Source organism: Hippocampus comes, unplaced genomic scaffold, assembly GCF_001891065.2.
Source record: "Hippocampus comes isolate QL1 unplaced genomic scaffold, H_comes_QL1_v1.1 scaffold21, whole genome shotgun sequence".
In the NCBI taxonomy this organism is placed as follows: domain Eukaryota; kingdom Metazoa; phylum Chordata; class Actinopteri; order Syngnathiformes; family Syngnathidae; genus Hippocampus; species Hippocampus comes.
In genome coordinates this window covers 1,326,369-1,336,921 of record NW_017805745.1, presented here as the reverse complement: position 1 = coordinate 1,336,921, position 10,553 = coordinate 1,326,369, and the positions used below count along the sequence as shown (strand labels likewise).

Sequence of the window (10,553 nt, the reverse complement as noted above, 5' to 3'; positions counted from 1 at the left end):
CACACACACACACACACACACACACACACACACACACACACACACACACACACACACACACACAAAACGCCCTGCCCCATTAGCATTTTGGCAAATACAATTCAACAAAACTTTATTGTGGTGGTGTTAAAAAAACAGGAGACAGACGCTCAGAAAACAGCAACGCCGATTCACCGGCATGCAGCCTCATCTGGGGCAGCACGGTGGACCTCGTAGTGAGCACATCTGACTCACCGTCAAAAGGATCTGGGTTTGAAACTCCCCATATTCCAAAACTGTCGACAAAAAAAATGCACGAATGCTTCAATGAAGACAAAAAATGGGTTTTCCTAAAACAAGGGTTCAACACCCACACTTTAGCCCATAAAAGGTTTTACACCTACACTTAAACCATTAGGAGTTTCCTCCCTAGAGCCTTGTCCCTAGCTTTTCACCGCATCCTTTTTTGTCCAAAACCGATCGAGAAAGTATTTCAATATTGACAATGTCTGTTCCAGTACGGACGAGAACCTCCGTTTTGATCATCGAGAAAATTCGTTGCATTCATGCTTTGACTGGTGAAAGAGTGACAAAAATGAAGTCCACTGATCTCTTATCAGCGACCCGCCAGACTTCTCGATATCTGGGCCATGTTAGTCTTGTCCTCTGAACAGGTTGTAACAGTAAATTGAATTCCTTCTGTGTTTCTTGCATACATGGTCAATAAATCTGATTCTGATTCTGATTTTAGAGACTCCACGAGCACAAACTAGAATCTGGGATCTTCCAGTCTTTGCCATCTTACATCATAAAAATTAGTCGATTTTTCATTAAAAAATAAAAAAGTCATCCCAGACATAATTTGTATGGACAGAAAGAATGGTGAGATTCCATGTCCCGACGCGAGTTGCTGTAGCGCCCGAGGTCCTCAACGCAAGTCAGAGTGCCAGAGAAGCAGTTTGGAACATCGAAGAGCTTTTTATTTGGCTTGCAACACAAAAGCTCAGTGAGTGCAAGTAAGAGGAGATCATCTTCATCACCCTCATCTTCAGCTCGTTAAAATGTTTGGCTCGTTAAGGACGGAGGATGCTGGGAGCCAGCCAAGATGGCCTCCTCTTCTTCCCATCCAGGGCCCCCCGACTCCCACCCCCACGATTGCCTTTGTGAAGCCTGTCAAAGCTTTTCTCGTCACACTCGGGCTCAATATTCCTCTTGTTTGTCTCCACCAGCAAGAAACTTCTCAAACAATACACGGCGAGCCTTCCACTCTTAGCTTAGTGCAATAGCATACATTCAGGAGCGTCTACAAATTCTGCAGAAAAATTGGAGGAACAACTTTGATTGCAAATGCCGGTGCATTACATTACAGTAGGTGAGCCAGGGTATTCATTTTTACACTTAGATACATTTTAAAGATCGCTAGCTTAATGCTAACACATCATGGGAAAAGCCAGAGACAGGCTAACACATAGCATCGTGTCGTGGTGTTACAAGTAATGGATATTTGAACACAAACAGTGACGCATGGAGACAATATAACAATCCTCGCAGGCATATTCTTTATCCTCGGTGAGGAACGACTATTATTATGGCTGAGCGCGGATGTTTGAATGGACTAACAATTGGTCCCTGGGTGGCCACAATGCGTGAACATCAGATGGAGCAGCGCAACGTCCACTGAATTGAAACCCGAAATGTCGCCAAAACCGTTTCATTTCCTTCCATTATTTTCATTTCCATCATGACTGTGTTGTTGGTACAAACGAGTGCACTACTGCAAAGTGACATTTGTTCTTTTCATTTTTGTAGATCATTTTTAATTGGCATCAGATGACTACATTGTGACGCTGTGACAGTGTAAAGTCGTTTGCCCGTGTTGGCGTCACATGAAAGCAAAATGTTTCTCCTCCCTGTGTGATGACTACGCAGCTCAAGTGGGCATATTTGATGAGAAAAAGCGACCGTCTATTTGATTAAATATGAAGGCTGTAGAATGAGTTTCTTTTTAAACGTGTGAATTGCTACAATTGGACCACGAAAAAAAGGCAAAGGAAAAAAACGGGGCTAATCCCTCCATTCCCCTCCATGGCTCTTTGCTGGATTTCCTCTGTTTGGCTTGCCGGCCGCCGGCCAGACAAAAGAGACAAAAGGAGACGCTAAGCTCCTCGTCCGCAGCCATGCGCCGGCGGCCCGACGAGCGGCAAACAGGACGACGGGCAAGGAGAGCAAAGATCCTCGGTGAGATCACCTTGCAAGTCTCACAAGCAAAACGGAAGAACAGCAAGTCACACCGAATGGACAACATCACCCAGAAAGACCATTTGGGGTCAACACCCACATTTTTCCCAATTGCAGTTTTCTATACCCACACCGATACAGATGAAAGGTTTCAAGTGCAATGCCAAATACCCACACTATTGCGAGGAAAAGCTTTCAATACCCACATTTTCCCTGATCAAATATTTAAATTTAAGACGCACATCTCTACAGATGAGGAGTTACAAAACCCACATTTTTCCAGATGAATGGACACGTCTGATGAGAGCTTTCAACACACACATTTTTCTCGAATTAAGATTTCAAGATTTCAACACCGCTACCTCTGCAGATGAAAGGTTTAAACACACACACATTTCCAACAGAAAAAAACTATCACCCACGCTTTTCCTGATGGCAGTTTTGTCAACACTAAAACTTTTCTGAATTAAATATTTAAATTACCACACATTTTACGATAAAAAGGTTTCATCACTTTTACCGATCAATGATTTAAACACCATTACTTTTCCCAATGAACGGTTTTACCACTCACATGATGGATTTCATAACCTTTCATAACATTTTTCATGACGAAAGGTTGCAACATCTACACTTTTTCCAATGAAAGGTCTTGAATACCTACTGTTTTCCCACTAAAATATTTCATCACACGTTATTCCGAAGGAAAGGTTTCAACACCCACGTTTTTTCCAATAAAACATTTGAACACCCACACTTCTTCCCATAAACAGTTTCAACACCAATTAAACGTCTCAACACGCACATTGTTCTCCAGGAAAAGGTTTTTAAGTCCCACACAACAATGCCAAAACATGTCCAGATCAAAGATTTGAACACCCACACTATTTCTTTTGCAAAACGACACAAGACGGATGCGCTAGCTCAGTTCAAACTGTGGATCCCCGATTCATGACGGTGCTCAAGAATTCACGCAGGTTTTCGTGACCCAACAGAGGTTGGAGAAGATCCTGACATTCAAAGGTCTGATCAGTTCTTGAGGTTTGAGTCAGCACTCAAGTCGTTATGAGACTGCTCGAGTTTTGGCACGATCCAACCAATCGGGGATGGGGGTTTGTTTTGTGATTATTCACCTCTGGGATACTTGACTCGAGTCGGCACTCAACCGGTCAAAGTTTTCCATCAACTTCAGTGACACAGATTGTTACGCAATGCAAAAAGCATGCAAATTGTTCAAGTTCCCTTTTTGACACACGACGGAGGAAGTAGAAAGTCAGTGCGGGGATGCGAGCGCCACTCAACCAGTCACCGCAGTCACGGTTCAACCCGTCTTTGGATTCACATTGCTCTGATTCTCTGCGCTCGCAGAGACAAGACTTTCTCTTCTCGCCTTTTTCTTTCTGGATCACACCCGCGCACACACAAAGCATCTTCAGTCACATGACCTCAGGCTTCTGAAGGCGATTGGGAGCAACCGGAGACAGTGAGAAGAAACAGACCCGTTCTTCGGCTCCCCAAATGTAATGATCCACTTCCACCGGGCTGGAATACTGACTCCATTTTGCTGCCGCTTTGTGCCCGCGAAAACAACGAAAATCACACACTGGCTGAATGACTTGTTTTCTATTTGCCTCTCTTTCTGGCACTGGGGACAGAGTGTGCGTATTGATGACTGAGTGCAGCTGCGCTGTACTGGGATGAGGATGAGGATGAAGGTCACGCAGCGCAGCAACTTGTCAACACGCACATGAGGTACGAGTCCTGAGGTACGGGCCCAAGGAAATGATCAGAAGTTCATGTCACTATCCCTCCCGTCATCGGATGGCGACAAATGATTTTCAAGATGGCACATGTGCCTAAGTTCAACCCGTGGGGGGGGGAGGCATGCCTTATTCGATACTCAGGCAGCGCAAGTCAAAGATTGGCTGATATCTGATTTTTGTGTTCCCACCATTCAGAGCAAGAATACTGCCAAACTACCTGGGAAATGGAGAAGCTTCAGATAGCAGGCCAGTGGATCCCCGATTGGAGTCGGCACCCTTTAGTCACGGACGATGCACAGTAGATACCTGATTTTGTCCGACTCCATTGTGTGTGTTGTCAGCGTTCCACTCCCTCTGTTCTGTTTTCGCTTGCCTTTCTCTTTCTTCGGTGTGGGCCGGGCCTCTCCCCAATCACGACACCTGCCTCGCCCGCACACCTGCCAGCCTCCACCTCGTCAGCCGCGCTCTCCTCTGCAGCATCGAGGCCGGTCTGAGGTTGGTCAGCGACCTTCCCTGTGTCCCCCAGCGCACCTTGGTTGGCTTTCTCTGACTGCCTTTGGTTCCCGCCTCCTTGGCCTGACCCTCTGCCCCTACAATAAATGTGTACTGAGTCCATTGGGACCGTCTGTGGGTCTCGTGCTTCTCTTCAGTTTAGCGATGGACCGCTAATTCTAGTGGGTGTTCGAGCAGTTGCAGCCCAACAGGAGAGGCTACCTGATTTTTGTCCGTATTGCAACAGGCTGGGATGACTTCTTTGATGCAAACGCGTGAATACGGCACTGCTGATTTTCAAAATGGCACTTGATGGACAAGATGAGTTTAAATATCCGCTGGGTTGATCGCTCATTCTATTCAGTGATCAGGTTTTTGTGACCCCGATTATCAATATGACACAACATGAGAATCACTGATCAGGTCAGTGGATCTGCGCATCTCATCACAGCTCAAGCAGCCTGAGTCACTAATCGGTGGTCGCCTGATTTCTGACACCATTTTGCCAATTCAAGCGTGAGTTCTCCTGATTCATGCACACGACCCAAGAGGGAGAAAGCGCCGACGTTGAAGGTGTCAAGTCGCTGGATCCCCGAGTCCAGTCGGCACTGTAGCAGCAGCCGTCGAAGATGATCTCAAGACCAATTGTACACTGGCTTTTTGAAGTCTGAGCTCAACAATTAGTCGCCCCCGTCCTGCCCCAGTTGCCATGCTAACCAAAGACATTAAGCATTGACACAACCCGCAGTAAGAGAGTGGGGGTGACTGGATTTGGGTTGTTTCTCTTCCCGTTATTGTTTTTTAGGGAATCTTGTGGGAGTGGCATTTCAAAATGCAGTGTAGCGGTTCAGTAGGAATCATAAACAGTATTTTTTTTTCTCTTCCGTGGTATCGGCATACTGACCGTGAACGTGACCCCGCGTGTGCATGAGTGCAGATTAAGCCCGGCCTCCAGGGATACACTGGGACACACACATTGTGCCCATGCACACATTTATATCGGGGTGAGATTTATGAGCAAAGGGGAAGGTTTTCCAGTGACCTGAGTGTGTTCAAGTCTACGCAGCACAAGACAGAGCATTTTTGGGTGGAGTGCGTGTGCCGAGAGCAAAGAGGAAGGGAGGATTGCAATGGCAGGCGGAGAGGAAGTAAAAGCGGCAGTTTTTTAAGACACGTTGCACATCCGAGCTGCTGACGTGACATTTTGTGCTCAGGTGTTTGGGGGGAGGGTGTGTAGTTGTGGGTCAACAAGCTCATTAACACTTGGGGGGTGGGGGTGGGGGGGGGGTTGGTCTCATGGTCAAAGTGCCGTCACGGATGCTGTGCTAAGAGTACGTAAGGGCAGTGGGTGAGGTCGCTGTCACACGAGGGGCACAATAGAAATGCAAAACATCCATTTTTTAATTTTAATTTTAATGTAAAACATTTTGATTCAAATCTTAACTTCAATATTAATTTATTTTGTGGATTTCAACATTCATGTCAAAATGTGTGCATTTCAATACTCAACATTATTTGCAAGTGAAAAATAAATTTTGAATTTACTTTGACCAGGCAGTGTTTTCACATGCCAATATGAATAAGAACCAAATTTAAGTAAAATTACTCAACCTCAGTGAATTTGTTAGCTAATGCATTTTTATTGAATTTCAGTTGCGACAGAATGAATCAAAACTATTGAGTTTCAATCGAATGCATCAAGAATTATTTTTCCCAGTAACTGTCATCGTTTTGAGGCAAATATAAATTCAAATAAACTCAATAAACTCACCTAATTTGATTCACTATGAAGCATTTACGAATTTCATTTGTTCAAATATGACACTGATTAGCACACCAAACATAATTTGTGTTTAATTTTCATCTATGAACTGTTGTACTGTTTCAGATTTTTCTTTTTTCTTTTTTTTTTTTAAACAGAAAATTATCACCCACAAAAAAACAGCATAAAGTAATATCTTGCGTTCATCCAATTCCTTTCGACGCTCGCAGAGCTTTATTATTTAGCACCAAGGCGGGGTCACAATGTTACATCTGGCTTAGCACAATAATAAACATGTTCTAAAAGAAACTAAACCTGAGCCTTCTCATCAGTGTAGCAAATAAAGTGCCCTTGTGAATGCTTCCTTCACAGCAGTGATAGAGATGCTGTGTCACAGGTGTCCATGTTGCTTGGCAACCAGGCCACGAATGACTGCTCAAGTCTCAAATGGTTGGTCGCGGGAGAAGTATGAGGGGGCCGGATCGGCCTTCACGCTAAATGCTCAGTCGCCGGAAAGCGTACGATGCTTCACGGTCGCCGCGTGTCACCGCCACGACCGCTCACAGCGCATACAGAGCCACAAGAGCGGACAAATGCGTCGTCAATGCACTTGGGGCACTGTCACATGACTCTTTCACCAATGCTTGTGGAGCCGGACTCCATTTGACCAATCAAACTGAGCCAGGCAGTCACATGACCGTTAACAAAATGTACGTGGCCTCACACTGAAGCAAAGTGGTCAAAGTGACTTGAATTTCATGATCGCTGCTCAAAACAACAAAGAAAAGCACATCGACCGATGTAATGGCTGCCCCGTGGTCCATTTGAATACTTTCACGAAGGTAAACAAAGAAAGTTCATTTGGGCAGAATTTGCCTTCAGGTTATTTTACATCAATTAAAGTGATGCTGTGGACATGATCCCAATTTGCACATTTCTGTTTTATATTTTTGTGTCGGGAACTTTTTTTGGGGTGGGAGAGCGTATACTATAATCAAATCAATTGCACATCCACTACAGTAGGTGTCAGTGGCGCTCCCATTGTCAGAGAGTACACAAGGAATATTCTCATGTCTCCAGGCTCACAAGCAGACAAGGCTGTCAACGCAACTCCAGCTCCTGAACTCACTCACGAGGCCACGCCCTTTAAAACCAAAAAAAAATAAAAAATCCAACCGCTTCAATACTACAGTACGCAGAGTTGCAAGATTTTGTGAAACCGGCTTATTTCATGGAATCCACTTTTGTTGTTTTCTGATGCTTTTATACACGACAGACAGATTTTGCATTATTCAGAAGATGTAAAACTCATCAGTCTAGGTACCGTTGCCGTTGTCACATTTTAGTTACGAAAAGTAGACGAGATCAGCACCGAATTTTGAGGATTGTTGCAAGCCTCTGTCATCTGTGGGGCATCACCTCCGCCCTGTTCTTGTTATGGCTGTTGACTGCATGGGGTGCTGACCTTTACAAGCACGCGTTTCCTTTTTTCAGGGCAAACGTGGCAAAGTTGTTTTTCACTTCAATCGAGGAAGGAGGCAACCGTGTCTCTTTTGATCCAGACAGATTTACTTTGACTTCCAAGCTTTGTTTGTTCCATTACTCTTAGCAAACCACTTTTGCACATACAAATGAAGTGAAATGGCAGTCATCCATTCTAGCCTCCCATTTTCTTTTTTAAATGACGACAAAATAGCTCTGAATTGTTCACAAATATAATAAAAGAATGTCAAGAAAACAATCGGTGCTATGAATTGCCGTCCATACTGCAGTATTCATTTGTAGGATGTGTTCCTTTAACGGTTGTGGCCTCGAGGGAGTCACATCGGAAGCTGGAGTTGGATTCGCTCCTTGCGAGTGTTTTCATTTTGTGTTTCTGCTTTTGATTGCTTGACATGTTTAAAAAAAAGCTCAAAGTGCATCCGTGACTTTGGCTCTCCTTGCCCACATGCGAGGGCATTAAAGAACCTCGATTGCCAAGTTAGTGTGCCATTGTTTTTTTTTTTGTGATCAAAAGTAACTTTTTGTGGAGTGAGCCAGCACGAGGCAATGTGCAGAGATGATCTCGCAAAGCAGGAGCATTCAAAGTATTAGAGAGGAGGCTCTACCCATGATGGTATTTGGGTTCAAGGATTATGCTTTTGCTGAAATTGGGGATAAGAGAATGGCGACATGCGACGACATCAAACTTCATCTCTTGTTACTAAGCCACAAAGGCGGGTTCGCTGGAGTAACAATTTAGCTCTCTCGTAGTTGGTCAAACATGAATTCAATCTCAGGTCAGTTTTACATTGAAATGACCATTAAAATCGGATGTGACTCTTATTCTGTGAGTGCTGCTCGGTAACACAACAATGGATAGCGAGTGCAAACTGGCTCATGGGCGAATGAATACATGTTGTGACTGAGCGAGATTTCCTGACTCGATTCATGACTTGCTCAACCCAAGTATTGACTTGAGTCGACTCGCTTGAGTTTTGTAACTTGGACCTTGCGTGAAACTGGAAGCTCAAGCCTTGAGACTGCTGACAACGCCGGCGACTCGCGAGCTGCCGGGTCATGTGCCGAAGAGACCTCAGCGCGGGGGCGGCATGATGTAAATTTGCAAAATCGGGACATCGCAATTCAGTCAAATTTTCTGGCAGTCTTGTTTTCATTTGACGAAATTTTGATTGGTTGTTTCATTTCGCCCTCCATGGGTGACACCCAACCATTTGTATACAAGCTATTAAAATGACAGCAAATGTCCCCTTTAAATCTCCAAGTGGAGTTAAGAGGGCATCGGGATGCATGCTAAGATGCGCTCACAGCTGCGGCCACTTTGACACTAATCCACAGATTTAGTGCGTGCGTGCGTGCGTGCGCATGCTTGGGAGCCAAGCTCACGTATCACCTTTCACTAATTGGGAAAATGCTTTATATTGGATCTGTACCGATTTAAGTACTTGAGTGCCTTTAAGTATGCGTGTCTCTGTGAAATCCGAGGCACATACAGACAAACAATGGACTGGTCGCCAGGCCATGTCAGGGCAAACAGAGACAAACTACGAACTGGTGATGAAGCCTGAGATTCAAACCCAGAACCCCAGAGCTGTGAGACAGATAGTGGCCAACACGAGTCCCCCGTGCTGTCCTTCTCCCCTTTTCTACCGTGTTGCGCTGGTTCTCATTCGGGTCACGGCCGAACTGGAGTCCAGCCCGGGTCCACAGCCAATCACAAAGCCAATGACAGCCTGTACTCACCCGGTGTACCACTCTGATCCAATACGAAAAAATATATATATTAAATTTGTCCAAATATACGATGTGCTTTTATTATTGTGATGCTGTTGCCCTTAGCTGCATCGGAGAGGGACAAAATATTAGGAACAGCACTCTCGTAGACACAATAATAAACATATTTTTCAAAGAATACCGTAAATTTAAAAAAAATCTCCAGAAAATGCCGGGATATGATCATTCACATGCATGCACGAAGACACACAAAGAGGATGCTGAGGAATGACACACTCGCAGCCTCTCGAATCCACCAGCAGACAGACAGACAGGAGGCAATTTTTTTGGGGGGGGGCGCTGATTGACGGCTGGGGGGGGGGGCGTCTAACGCCGTCGTCAAGGCACGGAAGCAAATCAATGAGTTTGTGAGATGAATGAATGGATTAATGGGGCGATGGGGGGGGGGGTGCTCAAAGAGTCTTTCTTGCAATGCGTTAAAAAGGCACGTCCGATAATGGATGCAGGGAGGGGGTACGGGTGGACGGGCGCAGGCAAGCTTCATTCTCAGCATGGATGGATGAGGAAGAGGATGGAGGGAGGGTCAACAAAAACGGCGAGTTCATCAAAATAAATACGTCAAGGAAAAGACAAATTGGGGACATTTGGGGGGTTCATTTCAGCTCAAGGTTCTTCCCACGGAGGAGGACGAGGGCGGGGGTTGTGTGTCGTTATTCAGCAAAGTACGAAACAATCACACGTATTTACCTTCATGTCGTTGACAATGGCTTGGAAAAGACCCCCGAGGGCCCCGCATTCCTTCTCGACAGTCTCCATGTTGGCCAAGTCCACCATTCGCACACACGCACGCGCGCGCGCCCCGAAAGCGCGCGACCAAATATGGAAAAAAATTAAAACTGAAAAAAATATATATTTCCAAGGAGAGCTTCCCTCCGGCTTTCTCCCTCGAGCAGCGACACACGCAGCGGAAGAAGATGAGGAAGGAGAGGAGGCACGACGTGAGGACGAAGATGCTCTCTCTCTCTCTCTCTCTCTCTCTCTCTCTCTCTCTCTCTCTCTCTCTCTCTCTCTCTCTCTCTCTCGCT

At 45.4% G+C, this 10,553-nt stretch overlaps 1 protein-coding gene across 1 annotated transcript in view; it reads right to left on the bottom strand.

The window, feature by feature from the left end:
• LOC109524510 (MTSS1-like protein) overlaps positions 1 to 10,506 on the bottom strand; it is a 33,917-nt gene extending 23,411 nt beyond the window's left edge. Inside the window, exon 1 of the mRNA XM_019884443.1 lies at positions 10,216 to 10,506. Within this exon, the coding sequence (XP_019740002.1) occupies positions 10,216 to 10,302 (87 nt within the window). The 5' untranslated portion in view covers positions 10,303 to 10,506. The remainder of the gene's footprint in view (positions 1 to 10,215) is intronic.
• Positions 10,507 to 10,553: the final 47 nt, after the last annotated feature.